This window comes from Embiotoca jacksoni, unplaced genomic scaffold (assembly GCF_022577435.1).
Source record: "Embiotoca jacksoni isolate LCO1_2020_lvr unplaced genomic scaffold, fEmbJac1.0.p SCAF_21, whole genome shotgun sequence".
Taxonomy (NCBI): Eukaryota; Metazoa; Chordata; class Actinopteri; family Embiotocidae; genus Embiotoca; species Embiotoca jacksoni.
Window position 1 is genome coordinate 1,887,824 of NW_027185352.1, and position 21,360 is coordinate 1,909,183.

Here is a 21,360-nt window from a genome sequence, read left to right on the forward strand (position 1 = left end):
ACCCTCGTGGAGGCAAACCTGGGAGGGGAGCTCTCCAGAGAGCGTCTGGTGGCCGGGCCTTTGTCCATGGGGCCCGGTCAGGCTCAGCCCGAAGAAACAACATGGAACAGCCACCCGCAGGGACAAGCATCAAGGTTGGTTGCCCTGTAGGCTGGGGACCTGGGCGGGATGAACACCGGCATCAAAGACTTAGCTCTACGGAGGCAGCAGGATTATTACCTCTCAATTTACAGCAGTTCAGAGTATCTGGCCTTCTTGGAGGTGGTGGGGGGAGTCCTGGAAAGGGCGCCACCTGCTGACTTCATCGTTCTCTTGGGAGACTTTAACACTCATGTGGGCAACGACGGAGAAACCTGGCGGGGGGTGATTGGGAGGAACAGCCTGCCCGATCTGAACCCGAGTGGTGTTTTGTTACTGGACTTCTGTGCTAGTCACGGTTTGGCCATAACAAACACCATGTTGGAGCATAAGGTGACCGGGAGGTCTTCAACTCTCAGACAATAGTTTCTTCTTATTATCTGTTGTCTCCATTTAGTTCCTCCACTCGTGTAGTTTCTGTTCTTTCTTTTCCAGATGTCCCGTCATGGAGCTGCATGTCTGCTCTGTGATTGTCGTCTCCACCAACAGTTCTTCTCTTCTATCTCTATGCTGTCCTTTTCTCTCTCTGCTCTCCTCTCACCCCAACCGGTCGAGGCAGATGGCCACCCACCGCTGATCCTGGTTCTGTTAACAGATGCTCCGCCCACCTCTGAGCCTGGTTCTGTTAACAGATGCTCCGCCCACCTCTGATCCTGGTTCTGTTAACAGATGCTCCGCCCACCTCTGATCCTGGTTCTGTTAACAGATGCTCCGCCCACCTCTGATCCTGGTTCTGTTAACAGATGTTCTCCACCTCTGATCCTGGTTCTGTTAACAGATGCTCCGCCCACCTCTGAGCCTGGTTCTGTTAACAGATGCTCCGCCCACCTCTGATCCTGGTTCTGTTAACAGATGCTCCGCCCACCTCTGAGCCTGGTTCTGTTAACAGATGTTCTCCACCTCTGATCCTGGTTCTGTCGGAGGTTTCTTCCTGTTAAACAGAGTTTTTCTTCCCTCTGTTGGAGGTTTTTCTCCCTTAAAGAGGAGTTTTTTTTCCCTCCTAGCTTATGTGGGAATTGTTGAATTGTTGAATTGTTGAATTGTTGAATTGTTGTATTGTTGAATTGTTGAATTGTTGTATTGTTGAATTGTTGTATTGTTGAATTGTTGTATTGTTGAATTGTTGAATTGTTGTATTGTTGAATTGTTGAATTGTTGTATTGTTGAATTGTTGTATTGTTGGTTTCTCTGTATAATATTGTAAAGTTTTGCCGGAAGGACTTTAATGTGTTAAGTGCCATGAAATAACCTCTGTTGTGATTTGGTGCTATATAAATAAAATTGAATTGAAAAATGTAATTGTTTCCACCTCCGCCTTACGAGTGGCACAAAGTGAGAATTTCCCCCCAGTCGGTGAGCCACCTCTCAAATCACAGCACGAACAAAGAAAAGCAGCTTCTGACAGCTCTTCATAAAATGTCAGCAATTTCAAAAAATGTCAAAGCAATTTCTCAAATAGTGATTACAAATACAGCATGTTCTAGTCAATGCCTGTAGACGTCTGTTTCGGCTGAGTTTATTGTCATAGTTCTTATTTCAATGGTTATAAAAACAGGAGGCAAAGGCATTAAAATTACAGACTTGTTAGATATCAGTCCAACAGGAGGAACATTGGCTAGCAGGGGATGGCATGTCGGAGGAATAGTTTGGCTTGGTAAAAAACTGGATGCTGCTGCTAGTTGTGCTGTCCATAAGGGACGGCCTGCAGACTATGATTGATTGCTTCAATCGGCCCGCTCCAGACAATCTCCATTATAGTTCTACGTGAGGAGACTTCGCTCGGTCCTCTGGGAGACAGCACCCGGCCTCATGCTGCCGCTGCCCTACCTATGCCTCTGTCACAGCCATCTGTAAACATTTGTCAAATGAGCGGGGGGGGGGGGGTGTCATCCACTGCTGAACCCTCAGATACTGCTTTCACTGTCTGCCTGGTGGTTTACTTCAAATCCTGTACTAAAGTAAAATATACTCTATTACATGTAAAGGATTTTTGGACTTTTTCTCTAATCTTTGATTTCTGGTGAGATCTTCAATCATTTGACATGTGAACACACTGCATAATGTAAGACGCTGGAAGACAAACAAGTTGGAAAAAACTGGTTATTCTCTATGAATCTTTTTTTCAAAAGCTTGTTTTATTGTCCTTTGTTGCAAATCTTCATCCTAAGTGTAACTAAAGCAGTGAAAATATGTAGTGGAGTGGAAGTACAAAGTAGCATTAAATGGAAATACACATGTAAAATCCAAATTCCTCAAAATTGTGCATAAGTACAGTATTTGTTTAAATGTGGGGGCTCAGGGATCATTAGCCCCAGAGCGTAACCATGGTATCGACATTGGGGGGGTTCAAATGATATTTGCCCCCATTGTGGTCCTGCTGTGATTATATATACAAAATAAATACATATATAACACATGTATATTTACATACATGCATTCATACATGTATATATGTCGTCCAAAACGTAAAAAAATGTCAAGATAATGTGAAGGCAAGGTAAGTTTATTTATACAGCACATTTAATCAACAAGGTAATTCAAAATGCTTCACATAAAACCATAAACAGCATCAAAACATCTGGCAAAACTAAAGAACATTTAAAAACAATTCAAAACTGTGATTAAAACATTAAAATACAAAAAATAAAGCAATTTGAAAATAGGATACAAGTTAAAGTACAGTGTAAGGCATAAAATACAAATGAAATACAGAAATACAAGAAATGAATCAAGATCTTTAGATCTGGTTCAATGAAAGATAGCAGCAAACAAAAAAAGGTCTTCAATCTTGATTTAAATGATTTGAGGGGCTCAGCAGCTTTCTGGGAGTTTTCAAAAATATTTCATTGTTTAGCATCAGGTCCAAATAGCGATAGCAAATGATCAAAAATGTCATAAAAATTTTATAAAAATGTTATACTATATTATGTTGACACGTAAAATGTCAAGAAGATGTCTTGGTACAGTTTGATGAAAGTATATTATGGTATAGTTTCCTAGTTGGCTACATGTATCCACATACAAGTGTTCAGGATGGTGGCTGGACGTATGAACTATACACCTACCATTTATCTCTTATGGTTTGGAGTCATGTCCCAGTTCACACAAAGTTTATTTGTCTTTACTGAAATGTTTAAAAACTGCCTGTTTTCTTAAAAAAATGATTGGCTTTCATTTAGACCCATCACTTCAATTTATGTGATTTGGTTGCTTTAATCTAAAATTTATACATTTCCCAGCATGCTGTCCGGGATCACAAACACTGATCACTGATGTTGATCAAGCGTTGTCATTTGGAATATCATGAGTTCTGAACTTAGTGCTTTCACCTCGTGTAATGAAGAAATCGGTGACACACGGTGACCAGTTTGTTCCAGCTGACCGACCTACGTGATCATTTTTCACCTCTTCCCTGAGGATGCTGGTAAAGGTTTTGATGAGGTGTTCACAGAAAGGTGATTTTCCTGCTTTCTGTTAAAGGACGATGAAGATATCAAATTTCTGATGAAACTTCTTGAAAAAAACTAGAAATTGGACCTCTGATGATTTTGTCAAACTAACTGCCAAGACCACACATAAACTTTCACGTTCAAACTTTCTTTTTTTCTTGCTGTTTAATCGATCACTTCGACTATGAAAACACTGAAAACACTCATCAATCTGAGATCTAAGAAGAAAGGTTTTATTTTTTTGTATCGTGTTCTGCTTTGTTTTTGCTTGTTGTTTGTGTGCAGAGTTTTGAAGGAACATTTGCAGATTTCTGTCTGCTGCTCAGCAAAGTGAAGGTTTTGATTATGTTGCTGTAAGAAGACAAACATGTAAAAGGACGACCACTGGGTGTCAGTGTGGAACCAGGATTTGTTGAAGCTGGAGAAAACAAAGACAGACTGCCATTTTCTAATTCAAGACTGGAATAACATGAAGTGCAGCATGTAAAGCATAATATCAATCAAACAATATGACAGCTATGAGAAACACATTTGAAACAGCTTATAAAGAGTAGAAGTGAAGCTGGAGAGCGACCGAGTCCCTGTGTGTCTTCCTTTCATCAACTTCTTACAACAATCAATCACAATCCAGAGCTCTGCTTTAAATAAACTGCTTTCTGAATGAAAGGTGAGTTGTGTGATTGAATTAGATGCTGGTGAGATTTATTCCCTCCTGTGTGTGTGTGTGTGTGTGTGTGTGTGTGTGTGTGTGTGTGTGTGTGTGTGTGTGTGTGTGTGTGTGTGTGTGTGTGGTGAGAAACAACCTGCTGTTGGTTCATCTGATATCCTCCAGCATCAGGATCCTGTTGGCTCTTCAGCTGTGTGCAGCCACCACATCACACACGTCATGTCCCTCTGGGTCTGCCTGTTTCCTCCTGAGTTCAGTGTTGAAGTAAAGTTTCCTGATTAATGAGAGAAGTAAAATAACTAATAATGACTGCTGAACTCGATCCTGTCACCTCCTCTGTTGCCTTGTTTCTGAGGTCACACTGTGATGGTCCCAACTGGTAAAAGAACCCAAACACAACCCACGCTGTCCTCTGTGAGCGGCCGATGGACGGGTCCTCAGTCGGGGTTTACTGCATTTTGTTTAGGTTTTTCTGAAACCTGAATGATTGTGTGCTGCTCTGGAGGAAATCTGGAAGCTAAGGTTCCCTCTTGTTCCAAGTCTTCTCTGTTTGTAGATAACGTCTCACTGTGGAGTCCCACAGCCTCAGGAAGAGCGAGTGATTTATTTCAGTCACCTTCTTCCTCAGCTCTCCTGGAACTACTTTGGATTTTGGCAGCGTGAGCAGCGGGTGAGACTTTAGAGCCAAATTCATGCTTCTGAAAATGGTGTATTTAAGTAATGATTGACTAAACAGCGCTGGCAGAGATCGGACCTGCGGTGTGTCTGCTCCAGCTGCAACCAGTTATCAATGCACAAGCAGTTTTGGGGATTTGGAAATGAAGGTAACAAATACTTTTTCACACCAGCCCAGTTGTTTTAAAACTTTTAAAACTTTGTGTTAACTCTTAGTTTCTATGTTAGATTTTATTTGAAGGTCTGACATTGAAGAAAACAGGAGGGTGGTTGAGTACTGTTTCACAGCTCTTTACCTCCGGGCATTATGGGTTTTTCACTTAGCTTGTTCATGTGCAGTTTTCTACTAAACATACGCAGTTCTAAGTGCAGCTGAATCTCCCTGTTTAATATCAGAGACCACAGTACATCACTGCGAGGCTAACATCTTCCAATCCTCTGAATTCATTATCTGAAAGTCAGCTGAAATTCATGCATTCAATTTTAAATTGAATTAATGAGTGGCTCCTTTAAAACTTTTAATAGTCTATCCGATAAGAGAAATGGTGTCGCGGGACCTTCATTAAAGGGAAGTTAAGGAATGGTTTGGCCGGGGACAGTCAGACACCGGAGAGCTGATAAACTGGGTGCTCCCACTCTCATTTCATTTGGAGGCAGGTCAGCTGACTGCTCGTCCAGCCTCTTCATATCCCGGCAGCAGGCCGAGGAGAACTGTAGAAACATGCTCAGAGGAAATAAAACGGAAATAACTATTCTTCACTTATATTAATCACCGTGAGGAGGGTCAGGTTGTGTTCCATAAAGTCTTGCAAAGGATCCCATATATTTTTAATTTATACACAAAACACAAGAGCACATTGATACATCACAAACATTAAAGCAAACTACAAAACGCCTCAGAAACATCGACTAGATGTAAAAGTGTTCGTAGCTTCAGGTCTGTAAAATGGTTCAGATCCAAAAGTGTCTTCAGCTGCAATACCAGCGAGTGCCACTAGAGGTCGGCTCCAAAAAGCCTCCGGCTCCATAGACTCCCATTCAACTTCTCTCATCAAATCCAAAGTGAATAAAATGTGTCCATCAGTTATCTCGGTGTTGTTAGCTAAAGTCACTCCTTCTTATTAGTTTTCTGGAGGTCCATCTGAAAATAATCCCTCATTCATTAGAAAAGAAGATTCAACAAGACCTGTTTTGGGGGGCGTGTCTGTTTGATTGACAGGCCTGTGGTGCAGTCAGGTTACAGCTATCGGTGGGCGGGACGTAGTATCGTCAGGTTTCCAATCAGATCGGTCAGATCCACCGCTGGCTCCTCCCCCAGCTCGTCCAAATATGGTCACTTCCTGCTCTGTGAACATGACAGAGTTCAGAGGTCAGCAGGTTTGAGACAGCAGAACACCTCTGGGATGTAGAACAGGATTGAAACATCTTGTGGATCCATGCCTCCAAGAACGGAGGCCATTAGAGAGCAAAGGGAGATCTGACCCAGTCTCATGCTGTTCCTAATAAAGTGCTCTGTTCACTGTTATCTGTGGATGTGTTCATTCATCGAGTCTCTTTCTGTTTGAAGAACTCTCAGTGTGGCGGGACTCTGAGGATGAGCAGTGTTTGCTCTGTTCAGGTTGGTGTTTTTAATCCTACAGACATGTCAATAAGTGTTTTGTAATGTTTGGTACGTAAAAGAAGCAGCGCACCTTGAATTTAATAGCGTATTGTGAACAAAACAGAGAAATCAATAGATTTATTAAAGAGCTGGGAGTAAACACAGGATCCTGTAAATGTTACAGAGCTTCATCCTTCTGCTCTGCTGTCAGATTATTACTCACCACACAGACTGACTCAGAGAGCTTTTATAAAGATCATCCAGAGACCAGAGAGTTTGTATATGTGGCCTGTTATTAGTTAAACTATGTCACATTATACAGCTGAGGAGAACTCTTTGAAGAACTAACAGACTTTGACGTGTTAAATCAGCAGGATGCCCGATGACTTGGAGGTGGAGACTGTTGGGAATACAACCAGGTGTGGCGTCGTGCTGTGAGTGTTTCCATCTTTAATCAGGGTTCACGAGGCTAAACTCATATTCACTCAGACAGAAATGATGAAACAGAGGAGCAGCAGAGTGTTTGACTCTTTGCTTTTATTCAGGTAGCAGCATCAGTCAGCACTGTCCTACTTACACACTGCAGCCCCTCCCAGCCCGGCAACAACACACACACACACACACACACACACACACACACACACACACACACACACACACACACACACACACACACACACACACACACACACACACACACACACACACACCTAATTGACTCACAAACACACCTGCGCCATGTCCTTCTGCAGCTTTCCTGTCCAGGGTGAAAGACGGAGGGAGAGAGAGACAGACAGAGACATAGAGAGAGACAGAGACAGACAGAATGAGAGACAGAGAAACAGACAGAGAGAGAGACAGAGACAGACAGAGAGGGAGACAGTGAGACAGAGAGACAGACAGAGAGAGACAGTGAGACAGACAGAATGAGAGACAGAGAAACAGACAGAGAGAGACAGTGAGACAGACAGAGACAGACAGAGAGACAGACAGTGAGACAGAGAGAGAGACAGACAGTGAGAGAGAGACCTCTAGTTTTACAACAATAACGGTGGTTAGAGCTGATGGTGTTTGGGCCTCTGGGTTTGTGCCTGTTCAGCCTGGCTCCGTTGTCATGGTGATGAATTTGTTGAAGTGTGAGGAGGATTTTGTTCTGAATTGAAAAGGTGTCAGGTTTTATTTTCCTCCTCCTCCCCAGTGTATCTGTGTCAGTAATGGATCTGTGGAGAGACTGGACAGGATTCGTCCTCCATGAAGTCACGCTGACATTCAGCGATTCCTTCTTTCCTCCCAGAACATTAAAGCTTCAGGATTTTCAGCACATCGGATCAGATGATTGAGAGCTGTTGTAGCAGCTATCTGATCTCTGATCAGTTCAACCGCTGAATGTTCTGTGTGGGTGAAGCAGCATGAAGGAGACGATGAAACTTCTGTCTCACTGGTAGTCGACCCATCAGTGTGTTAGCTTCTGGATAAGGAGATGGCGCCTCATTCATTTGAATGACAGCTGCTCAGCGGTGCTGAAAAATCTTCCTCCGTGAGAGGAGAGCCAGATGTTCTGAGCTCCTCCACAGTTTGTTCATCACGGTCCGTCTCAGCCGAGGTCACGGTCAGAGCGTCACCTGAGCCGACTGACTTCCTGTCATACAACTCCTCCAAAGTGATCGAATTTGAAATTGTATTCACTGTTTCATCAGAACAGGACAAATTGTTTTTGGGTCAGTGTGCTTCATTGTGATGAACGCAGCAGCAGAACACTGTTAAAACAGCTGCACAGCTCAGTGCTGCTCCTGGAGTGTCCGGTGGTCACTTGCAGTATTGCAACGAAGGAATCCCCTGCTGCCCATAAAGTATCTTCTCCACGGACCTCCATCATAAAAGACTTTTAAAACTGTTGACTCCTCCAACTGGAAACAAGGTGAACTTTTACTCTTTCTATTATGAATTTTGAATCCATAGATGTTTCCTATTTGTGAAACCTCCCTAGCGACGAGGACATTTTTGAAATTTTTGTGACACCATCATAATGTAACGTCTACGGGCCGAGCAGGATCCTGTGGGCAGAACCAGTGCAGCACAGCAGGTGGGTGATTCTCATCATGCAGAGCAGATGCCATCTGGTATTAAAACAGCCATGGGCTTCAATAAAGTCACTGTGTTGTTCCTCTTCTGCCATATTGGTCCATTACCAAACAGCTTCAGGTGCACTGGCGCCCCCTCTGGACCGGAGTAGAACTGACCCTGACAAAAACAGGGCAGGTTATAATCTGTATCGTTCTTTTTATTATATCAATTTCAGTGTAATATTCTTATAATAACCCTGTCACAGTGAAATACTTTACATTTTTTAATGTTCTGGAGTTAAATAATACAAATTTTTCCTATGACCCTTAATATTTCACTTTTATCTACTACTTTAATGCTGTATCCAACCCTACTTTAAATCGTATTATAATATAATAACATATATCCTGATAGATACTCAACTGTGGATTTGATTAATGGAACATTAAAGTGACTGTCTGAGGCCTCTCAAGATAACAGGACATATATAAGGATCATCATCACCATGACAACACACACAGAACACACACCACCATCAGCTGATGTTGTTACACTCGAGGCCAGAGAGACAGAGACAGAAGGACAGACAGAGACAGAGTGTCTGGCTGATTTCTGGTTCTCCTTCCTGTCCTCCTCTGTTCCTCCTGATGGTGCACTGAGGACTCCCCCCCCCCCCCCCCCCCCCCCGGGACTGTAAACACATGGATAAATAATACTGGATTGTTGGAAAGAAGAGTAAAGAGTGATGTCAGTGCTCCAGGTCGGTGGCGCTCGGTGTGTCGGGTGGCAGCTTCCCGAGCCGACGGGACGACCAGCAGGTGTTTGTGTAGACTGTGTTGGCATCGAATTTAAAAACACACAAAAAAAGCACACGGCACCGGCTGCTGTCGGATTCTGTCGTCTTCAGAAAACAGTGGAAACACTGGCTAGCAGCACGCTCAGGCTGATGTGGAGATACCCTGAATATCAACCGAGAGGACGACCTCCAGCCATCCTTGCTCTTAACTTGCCTTGTCACACGCGAAGGAGGATTTATTCTGATCTGTATCATCTATGAAACAAATTAAGCAGCAGCAGATGGTCGGCTGGCTGCTCGCCTCCGTATCGCAGTGTGTGTGTCACTTGTCACGACGAGATTTTCAAAATCTGTGTGGACATGTTTACCACTTTGTCTTATCTCACCGCCTGCTGACAATTTGCATTTGAGTCGGGGTGTGCTGTCAGTCAAACTGCTTTGTGTTACTTCATAGCACTTGGAAGTCTTTCCTCTCTGCAAACACACTGTGAGCCCACAATACTTCATATCTGCAGCTAAACGCCATCCAGGAGGAACACGCAGTCACACACACACACACACACACACACACACACACACACACACACACACACACACACACACACACACACACACACACACACACACAGTCGTACACGTAGCCCACAACTCGGTCACTGCTCTTACAAATATGGCAAGGCATTGAATGTCTGCTTTCCTTCTCCTGCTGTGTGTCAGGTTCCCCAGCTGGAGCTCAGGGCCCCGGACCAGCCGCCAATCACGTCGTCATTCACAGCTTCAACATCCCACAGAAGTAAAACTCCTCCTGGATCATCTCTCCTACCCACAGCAGAGGACAAAGTATGGACATAAAGACGCTTCCAGCCGCACGCTGAGGGTCGCAGTTTCTAAAAGTCTGAGGGACTCCAGTTTTAAAGTATCCCAGCAGCCCCACATGGGCCGTCTGTTTTCTGTGCCCTCCCCCCCTCCCCCCCACCACCCGTCCCCCAGCCCGAGGAGTGTGTCAGTAGTTCGGGGCGGGGGGTGTGAGGGTCTGCAGTGGTGGCTAGCTGTTGTTCTCGGCCGTCATGTATTTAAGGGCAGCGAAGCCGTAGCGCCGCGACATGTTCTGCTGGAACTCCTCCTTCAGGGTCTTCAGGCAGACCCGGTACTGCTTGTTGGACCGGAACTTGGTGATGTCGAAGCTGGGCGCGTGAGGCATGTGGATCATGTAGGCGTTGGGAAGAACCACAAACTCGTACTCCTGGAAGAGACGAGTTACAAAACAGAACTTTCAACTTTTACAGTCTGGTTATTACATCACCTTACAAAGTACAAGTTTGTCAAGTCTGTTGGAGTCTTGTTACAGACACACACACACACACACACACACACACACACACACACACACACACACACACACACACACACACACACACACACACACACACACACACACTGAGGAGATGCACAGAGCAGCAGTGTCACCATGACTGTTGATCGTACAGTAGAAATGTGATGACTCGTTGTTTTCATGTATATTTTAGCTGGAAACACGTGAAGAAGAGACGTCAGTTCAAGAAGTGAGATGCAAGCGTGACGTGTGTCTCAGCGAACCAAACCAAAACAATGAGCTGAAAGAAGCTAAAACATTGTAGAGCTGAGGCGAGTTACCATGGTGATCAAGAGAGAGACACACTTTTCACAGAACACATACTGTACAGAAAATTAAAACAATATGGATTCATGCAGGGTTAGATTTATGAATTACAACGTTCATACTTTGATTGATATTCTTGAGGATCCAGGAACACTTTTAATAATCATACTTTGATAGTAGTGGAGAGGCTGTTCCTATGAAGGGCTCTTTAATTATAAGATGACATTTCATGAAGACAGATACAGTATGAAACTCTCCTGCTAAACATGACCTGAGCCCTCTTCATAAAGCCTTATAATAAAGTCCAATCATAAGGAGAAGCATGCTGTCTTTTCTACAGGTCATCACAGCTCAGACAACCTGTCCGATCCTCCGACTGAGTGACTGTTTGGTCCTCCATGATTTCTCTTTAGCTATAGCGACCATATTCACAAATAATATAAATTAACTCGGTAAGTGCAATACTATATATTTCATACAGTCCAAGAATGAGATCTGTGTCCTTTTTAATAAAGGCTACTGCACACTTTGGGTACAAAGAAATGTGGTCCACAAACACTGAGCAGGCATCTACAGCAGGAGTTAGAGGATGCCGTGAGGTGTGTCAGTTACCTGTGCGTCCAGCTCCATGATGTGAGCCACCTTGTTCCAGCCGAAGCCCACGAAGCGGCGGTCGTACTCGGGACTGTCCCTCCTCACCATGACGTAGGGCTCGAAGTCGGCCTCCCACTGCACCCTGTAGGGCGTCGTGGCTGTTCGCCATTTGGCAAAGTTAGTCGGTGCGTGGCCTTTAGTCCACACATGGTACCTGGAGGGAGGAAAAGGAAAAGCTTTCATCGAGCTGTTGTTGGACAGAGTATACTCATCCAGTCTGTCTGGGAGGAAGTGGAAAACATCGTCTCCAAAATGTTAGCTGGCATTTGAATTACAAACCTCTGTCTCGATCATAGGAGCTGTGAACATGGAGACTTTGGGAGTGTTTACCTCACTCTGCAGACCCAATCATTCCCGATGTCTCTTTCTCTGTCTGTGCTAGCACAACACGTCTTTCTCCTCCAACTGGCAACTTAAAGGAGGTATTTACTCACAGCAAATTCAAGGTGGGCCGAGAGAAGTGAGTGTGACTGCGGGAGGCGTGATCGCCTGTGAGGGCTTCGCACAGCAGAAAAATGAACTCCCATTTTCTCCAAACACACAGAAAAACCCTGCAGGCATGTCAGGGCATCAAATCCACAGAGTGGGTTCAGAGGGGACATAAAAGCTACAACTAAATTATTACCGTATATCAAGATGTAAGTTACAGTAGTTATTATACAAAACATGGAAAAATACACTGAAAGCTGTCTGCAAAAAAATCAAATCCAATGATTTTTCTACAGTAGAGGGTCAAATTAAACCATTATTCCACGGTCACAGTATGAAATGAGTTTTAAAATGTGTACATGTTTCTGATGTTCAGTTACTGACCTCACCAACCTGCCCACAGGTCGTCTGTCATTTCTCTATTCTGTTCTTTTCTCTCTCTGCTCTCCTCTCGCTCCAGGCTAACGGCCGCCCACCTCTGAGTCTGTCGGAGGTCTCTTCTTGTTAAAAGGACGTTTTTCCTCTCCACTGCTGCTCATGTGGGATTTGTTGAATTAAATGGTCTGAACTTATAAAGCGCTTTATCAGCTCAGCGGTCTGAAAGAGCTTCACAGTTTGCCTCCCATTCACACCATCACTCACATTCACACGCCGAGGTCACAGCGGCAGCAACTTAGGTTCAGCGCATTGCCCAAGGACACTTCGGCAAAGAACAGGGGATCAAACCGCTAACCTTACGATTACTGAGCAACCCGCTCTACCATCTGACCTCCGGGTTTCTTTCTATAATCCTGTAAGATATCACCTTTACTACGCAAAGTGCCCTGAGATGACATATGATTTGGTGCTATGCACAAAAAACTGATTTGAATTAAAAACAAGTTCCAGTGAGTCACTGATTCATGATTTACAATATATAAGGACTCAATAAAAACAATAATATGCTTGTTTAAAATGCCTCCGACCACGAGTGATGACACTTTCATGTTGTATCAGTTTTGAATTTGATACAAAATGTTTTATTCCAAATAGTAAAAACAGCTAAACGATTCAAAAAGGAAAAGTAGAATCAGACTTGAATCTCCATGTTTCCTTCTCCCTCCTTTCGTTGTTGCTCAGCCCAACTCAAGTGTTTGTCGGTGTTTCCCCCCCTGAGACGGGAGGAGACCACGACTGAGCAGTCTTCTTTCAGCAGGACTTTAGTTTAGTTGTTCTTTATTTAGTGACTTCTGTATCTGTGATGAAGCTGCTGTTCAAACTCTCAGTGAACAAAGCTTCATGTCTTGATCCTCTGATGGTTTGTTCACTGTTGGTCTGTGTGAAGGTGCTTTAGATGCTACTGAGTTTCCACAGGGTGTTTCAGAGGGTCACTGCCCTCCTTCAAACCTTCAGAGGTGGGATGCCGAGAGTAACGTTTGTTTTGTGTTTTTTTCTTATTTTCCGTGATTAAAGAGAGGAAACACCAACGTTCAGAGGAGCTTCCAACAATTTAACTGTACTTCTAAACTGAGTATTACATTTTCTGGAAACAAGGGATAAATCCACACTCCGGTTTCACGTAACTTCTATGACCGACAGGGAAATGAAAAGAGCTGCTGAAGTGAAAACAGACTTTTATAAAGTGTTTGACCTGAAGGTGAAGAGTGTCCCCATGTCCAGCTGAGACAGCAGCTCAGCCTTGGACTTCGGGTAGGACAGGCGATACCGCAGCGTCTCAAAGGCTGGGACCACCAGAGCTTTCTTGTTGTTGGCCATGTCCAGCTGCACCACAGACTTCCTGCAGACACACACAGGAGCTTCTTACTTTCACAGCGCCGCTGCATGTAGAACGAGATGAACAATAAACGATAACAGAGCGGTCCTGTGAGGACGTTGAGGACGGGCCCCCAGTAGAGGTTACCTGAGATACTCGTAGAGGCCGTACATGGGCAGGAAGTCGATGTCGGACAGGAACATGTAGGGGGTGTTGACCTGCCGCATGGCCACGTTCCGCAGCAGGTTGACGGGGTAAAACTGCCCCTCTTTGTAGACGATGTGGTAACCGACGTTCCCTCGACTCATCAGCACCTCGGAGCCCTGAGCGTAGCGCAGGAACTGCTGGGCTTCAGCGTCCGACAGGTACAGGGCCAGGCTGATGGGGCCCTCCCAGTGCTTACAGATGGCCTCCAACATCTGGAGCCTACAGGGGACAGAGTCCAGGGTCAGTGAGGTCACACCTAAAATAATCACATCAATAATGACTATACCACACTATACATTGAAACAAAGTACACAGAGGCAGAACATCTGCTTTTTGTTGTTGGGGAGCAGATATCAAATGTGCAAAACAACAAAAAGCCTTGTGTGAACAAGATGACGTGTCCACGGAAATAATAAACATAACGTTCATTTAAATTGATGAGCTAAAAACTAGTAGGAACAAAATGAGAATTTAAATTACATCCCAGCTTTAATTACCTGACAATTTTAGATGAAAAACACTTAAGACGTGTTCATGTTGCATGAACTTTACAATATAAAATAATTAGAAGCACATCAAAGCCAAATAATCTATGAAAACTTGTGTAAATAACACAAATGACAACACCAAACATGACAGACCTTAAATGTGCAGTTTGGTTCAGTCAGGGTGAACAGTTGTGCAGAAGCAGCGCTGCATGCTGTCAATGTTATTTTTCTTACAGTGCTTTGTTCTGTATTTCATCTAAAAAAGATTGTGTGGTTGTATTTGAGGACAGATGTCACTAACAGAGTAACAGCTGCTTCAGTTTCTCTAAAACTCTTTAACCAGGGACTCATACAAAACTATGATTTGTGTTGAACAATAAAAATGTAATCTACTCCCACTGAAAATAATGTGGCTTTTTTTTTAATCAGCATGCTGTGTCTATTAGAGTTCCTCTTCACTGCAGAATCGTGTTTATGGGTTTTACATGAGACATCTGTTACACATATATCCATTTGTAGAGTAGATTTCTGAAACAGTATGCAGAAGTCTGGATTGTAAACTGCAGTGAAGGAACCCTGAGCTTCTGATGGAGCAAAGTTTTGTCTTTGAACTCAACTTTTTAATTAAACATAAGTCAATAAAGTACAATATAAATCAGTAAATCAGCAGTAAATCAATGCAGAATGTTTAACAAACAAAACCTATTTGGGCTCAATAGTCCCTGATTTAAACAGGAGACCAGTGTTTTCTTTGAAGAGCTGAGTTGAACATGTTTCGGTCAGGTTGGCCTCTGCTCACTGTCGGTCTCTCTTAATATGACATCTTCTCCTCAGCGTGACGCTGGAGACGGACAGCAAACTCATACATGTCACTGGCTTTTACTTTCACTTTACGGAGTCAGGCATATTTCAGTTCACTTCAAATTCTTCAAATTCAAACCCTGAAGGTGAGCTTGTTTTCTTTGATCAGCGTCTGTCACTTCTCTGGATCTGAAACGCCAATATTTCTTTTCCACTGAGGGCCTGTCAGAACAAGAGGAAGCGAAGGCTGCTAGCAGAAGCAATATGCAGAAACGTCTGCTGTAGCAGCTATACAATGGCATGTTGAGGAGACACAACACAAAGACAATATGTGCAGTGTCGTTTCTTCTGAGGGAGATTTAAAGTACTGTGAGGTTTGTTCTCTGGGAGCATTAATGTGCTCCACAGACTCCATCAAATGTATTAAAATAGCAACATTTACATATTGTGGCATATTATTTATCTTTGATACGTGTGCTGAACTAGTTCATTTCAAGAATACCGAACCTCTTAATAAAGGCAGCATTAGGGGGAACAACACATAGACTATGTGACTGGTTCTTGTCATAATGTTGCTTTAACGAAGAGGACCGAGGAGCCAGCAGTCAACTTTACATTTAAATTTCCTCCATATTTTGACTGTGTTCACAGAAAATAATACAGTGACCGTTCCAGACCATAAATGTCTGGTTTCACTTTCAGTCAGACTCAAAACCAAATGTTGAGAAAGATTCATGTAAGAATGAGAGTTTTAGAAAGCTGCAGGGAGTTTGTGTTTACAGCTCTGGTATACACGGTTTTGTGCAACAGAGCTGGATATTGCAAAGTTAGCATGATGCAAAGTTAGCGCGACCCACAGAGACACAACAAAACACATTCATGGAAAATATGCCAAGTTCAAATAAAGTGGAATTATCCTGGAGTCATGTTCCACATTATTCATTTGCAAAGCTTGTCTCCATTACACTTTGTCATTATGTTTGTATTAATTCACCAGCTTCCCTCCTCAGTCAATAACTTTTCTAATTTAGTTTTTTTAATATTATTATTATATAAAGTATTCACAGAAACACGCTTCATGTCTCCATCCTTCTATCCCACCACCAGCAGCTCTAAAGTCTCCGTGACATCTCACTCTGCTGCAGTCTGTCATCTTTTAGTGCACCTTAATAAAGTGGGAGTTAAAAGATGAGGAAGTGGAAATTATGTTGTGGCTACACATGAAAATTGTTTGAAATAACTGCCGAGATAAAAGAGAAGAGAAGATTTACAGAATTACATCTAAATCACCAGAATAAAAAAAACCTGCTGGGAGGAACAATCAGTTTGTTTTTCTTTTCCTTCAGTGAGATGGTATCAGCAGGACGCTCATCTCTCCACTCGTCATCACTGCTGAGATTTCAGCTTACTAAACATGATGTCGGCTCTCGGCCTTGTTTGTTTAGAGTCTCCGAACCTCCAGGCTTTAATCTGCTGGCTTCATCAGACAACGTACACATGCAACATCCTCATTAACCCAACCGGAAACTAAGAGGAGCAATTTGTGGCACTTTAATGTGAGCAGCATGATGGAAGTGCATCACACACACACCACACACACACACACACACACACACACACACACACACACACACACACACACACACACACACACACACACACACACACACACACACAGAGCTGACTTCTTACTTTCACCTCAAAATATGTTGAAGCAATTTTCCAGTGGAGGGTGTGCTTTAACGTCATTATTGGCACGACAGTGATGCGGTCCTTAAGCATCACTGACGTCTCTGAATATTATGGTTATACAACAAGTTACCAGCTAAATAAAACATGTAATCTAAATGTGTTCATATTGTGGAGCAATTCACTTTCAAAATATCAAACTTTTGATATTGAGATTTGATATTTCTAGTGATGAGCAGGGTGTGATGTCATGATGAGTTCAGCTCGTTCCAAGTGTACAGTTGACCAATCAGATCTCTGTTTGTAAAATGAAAAATAGCTACTGGTGTTTAAAGTACTGACTTCTCATGAAAACGGAGACTGTGGATAGTAAAGTTAAGGTCAACGTGTGATTGGAACAAAGAAGCTTTAATGGGAGGCGAGCAGAAAGCCTGTTGTCATGGTGAGGGCTGGGATGTAATGAATTTACCTTTTCACCTCGACACACCTGAAGTCTGCTTGGCTGCTAGATTGGATGTTTGAGGCTGATTCAAACTCAAAACAGAGAACTTCCATGTGCTTTTGTACAGACTACAATCTGCCATGTTCCATACATGCGCAAAATCCAGAGATACTTGTACCACATGTCGTACTTTATACTTCCATTTAACTACACAGATTCATATAAGATAGTTAAAAGTAGAACCCTCTCAGGGAGGTTTATAGTAGTAAATTGCTGCTTACACATTAATGCATCCATGTCAGATCTACTGTAAATCAGTCACAGGGACACTTTTCTGAAGAAGCAGTACTTTTATTTTGGATTCTTGAGGTGCATTTTGCTGGAAATGGAAGTAAAGGATGTGAGTACTTCCTCCACCACAGCCTGAGGGTCTCCATCAGTTTTGTAAACCTGCTCTGTGTGGTTTACAGACACCTGACTTCACTGTGTCTGGTTAATTACCAAGTAGCTTTCAGCTTCATGAAGATGTGCAAATACGTTTTGTCGTGACACTTTCTGATACTGAAAAAGAGAAAAATTAGATTCTAACATCTCTGTTTGGGACATTAATTTGGACGTGAATTTAGTCCAGTTCAGACATCTGCTGGGAAATCCTCAAACAAGTCCCTCCCATAATGAGATGAAAAAGAGGAAACAGATGCATTTAACTGCTGAATACGTTCCAAACCGAGGAGAAACAGGGTGTTAGCACAATCCCACTGCTCATTCCAAAATTTGCTTACAATCCCCCTGCTCACTGTTAACAAAACAAACAGCAGAATTAGCATATAAATGGCAGGTTGATGATGTTTGATGGTTTGATCCCTGGATTTTCTCTCCATCTCCTGAACTAATATGACGCTCTTTATTCAATCTGACAGTGGGGTGTTTTAAATCCACTGAAAGCTGAACACTGCGAGGCTCATCGGATACTGCAGGTCTGTCCCGTCCCCACTGTGTCTCTGCATGGTGCCAGTAGGACACTGACAACCCGTCTGCTTCACCGTAATGACCCGCATCACATAAACTGTGGACGTGATGAGTTGTCCGTAGTCGCTCAAAGCCGGGCGTCCATGTGTGTGCATGTACATGGACACAGAGAAGACCCTGGATAGAGAGTGTGTCAGAGGATGTGAGCCGGTAACATCAGCACCATGAAGGACAAATTGGTTGCAACTCATCCAGCTCCTAATAATATCAAATGATGCTTAATGGAACTGGGAATAAAAGTATTTGGAAAGAGTATTGGGAACAGAAAGAAATTACAAACTCTAAGAAACTTCTCGTATCAGAAGCAGATTTTTTTCTCCACTTAAAATCCGTATCTCAGTGAGAATTCTCCTGGATAAGTTCATGGCATGGTATAACTCTGAATACGACCCATAAACCCACCATGAGAAAATTCATAAATGTTTGTGAACAAACCTCAGTTTCCTAACTCATCCAGAACTGGCCCAAAATCCAAAGGTGGCCTAGTTTCTCCCAAAACTAATCTTTAGCTTCAGCTCTGTGTTAGCAGAGGAAACCTGCTCTCAGCTCTGTGAAGGAAGGTTTCTCCCTCCGAGTCAAAGATGTTTTATCTCCACAGGCTTGTAGCTTTGATGTTTTATCAGAAATCAGATGCAACACAGCTGTTGGTGTTTTGTTCTAAAGATTTAACCAGTTTTATGTTCAGCCTCGGAGGTGCTCTAATTTACTGAACCTTATCTACGTAGAAAATATATGGGAGCCTGGGTGGCCCAAATAAGTCCTCTCACTGCAGATCTACCCACTCACACCGAAACACATCTGTGTAACAGCTGCACGACAAGCATCTTTCAGAACAGTTCACAGACTTCCTTCAATTAAAATCAGACTGAGCTGTGTGTGGGTGGAGAGCAGCACCTGTCCATGGAGAGCTGGGCCACCAGAGTGACGTCGGTGTTGTCTGAGCTGGATTCATACTCGTAGTGCAGGAAGTAGAGGTGAGTTCGGTGGACGGTGAAACGCTCGCGACGGAACTCGTAGCACGGATCGTCCTCGTCCAGCTCCGACAGGGTCTTCTGGAGCTGCAGGCAGACAGGAGGGGGACACCATCAGGGAGACAGTTTGTGGATCAGAGGGTTTAACACTGAGGATGGCTTCAGAAAAGGAGAGACTTTTTCTCTCCATCTGGAGCAGCATCCTCTCTGTTCTGGGACCTCCTCATTTACATATTAAGAACTGGATTACAGTCATAAATGTTGTGTTGGTGAGAGATTGAATGTAAACCATCAGTGAGGTCATCATCCATCAGTGACGTCATCAACCATCAGTGAGGTCATCATCCATCAGTGACGTCATCAACCATCAGTGATGTCATCGTTGGTTTGTGAACATTATGAATCCTCCAGTTCAGATTCTGTCCGTCACCATCTTGTTAGTTCAGAGCAGTTTGGAGCAGGAAGTGACCATATTTGGACGAGCTGGGGGAGGAGCCAGCGGTGGATCTGACCGATCTGATCGGAAACCTGACGATACTACGTCCCGCCCACCGATAGCTGTAACCTGACTGCACCACAGGCCTGTCAATCAAACAGACACGCCCCCAAAAATACGCCTCGTTGAAGAAAAATAAGAAGGAGCGACTTTAGCTAACGACATCATAATAACTCGTGGAGAAATTTTATTGACTGAGAATTTGATGAGAGAAGTTGAATGGGAGTCTATGGAGCCGGAGGCTTTTTGGAGCCGACCTCTAGTGGCACTCGGCCGTGTCTATGGTGTAGACACCATCACATTCAGGCGTATGAACGAACAACTGAAGCTGTTTTTCACCAGAAAACGTTCAATATCCATGTTTACATATGCAGTCAGTAGTTGGTTTTGCTGGCGCAGCATGGGTGACACTTTGAGGGCGTTGCTGTCTCAGTGTGTCTCTGCACATCCCTGACCCAGACCTCTAATCCTTCATAAATCCATTAAGCATCAAGCTGTTCTAATTTAATGCAAATAAAATGCCATTTTCTCATTAATTCTGCCTGATTAGCTCTTGTCAGCTTTCACAACACTGCAGCCTCCTGCACAGTGTGTGCATACTGAGTTACCACCAACCAAAAGAGTGAATGACATTATTTTGTCCCCAATTCTGTCCAACTTAAGTGCAGATGAACAAATCACAGTGGTGCTTCAGGGAGCAGTAGAGGGAGGTGGTTGGAGGGCAGTCAGCAGAGGGCTCGCTGTGTGGAGTCGCTCTGCTTTGAACGCTGTGATTAGTGGAGCTGCAGTGAGCGACTGGGCTGCAGTGGCAGCGCGGCCCTGAAGGAGCGCAGCCTTCACCGCGCTGCCGGCGCCAATCCCTCAGCGACTTCATTAGGCTAATCATCACTTTAATGGGATTTAAATTGCTGCTCAAACTCTGAAAAATTGAGTGAGCAAACTATTTCCTGAGTTGAGGACACATTAGAATTGACTGTTGGCAAAAAAAAGGCCCTGGCACACCATGATGGAAAATTATAACGTGATTAACTGACCACAGAGCTGACACTTCAAATCTTTCTATGGAGGCTGGTTGTTGGAAATCCCAGCTCCTGACCGCAGTGACCTCTACAAACTGAGGAGGAGTGAAGGATCGACTGAATGACAAAACACCAACACAGAATCTATACGGGGTGCTGCACACTTACAGGAGTGTGTCCAGGCAACAGTGAGCTTCAAACGAACCAGCTGCTGCAGCATGTAGTTCAGTCACATCTAAAGTTGGAGAGTCTCTACCGGTTGTGAAGGTGCGGTGCTGATGATGTCTCCCACTGCCCTCCTCCTCTCTGGCTGCCTCTCTCTGTAGTCTCCACATGATAAACTGAAAACAGCAC

At 43.7% G+C, this 21,360-nt stretch overlaps 1 protein-coding gene across 1 annotated transcript in view; it reads right to left on the reverse strand.

Annotated features, from left to right (window-relative positions):
- Positions 1–9,278: 9,278 nt before the first annotated feature.
- large1 (LARGE xylosyl- and glucuronyltransferase 1) overlaps positions 9,279–21,360 on the reverse strand; it is a 107,892-nt gene continuing 95,810 nt past the window's right edge. The window contains exons 11-15 of the mRNA XM_069156379.1: positions 19,415–19,578; positions 14,012–14,290; positions 13,742–13,888; positions 11,641–11,836; positions 9,279–10,632 (exon numbers count right to left, since the gene is read on the reverse strand). Of these exons, the coding sequence (XP_069012480.1) occupies positions 10,435–10,632; positions 11,641–11,836; positions 13,742–13,888; positions 14,012–14,290; positions 19,415–19,578 (984 nt within the window). The 3' untranslated portion in view covers positions 9,279–10,434. The remainder of the gene's footprint in view (positions 10,633–11,640; positions 11,837–13,741; positions 13,889–14,011; positions 14,291–19,414; positions 19,579–21,360) is intronic.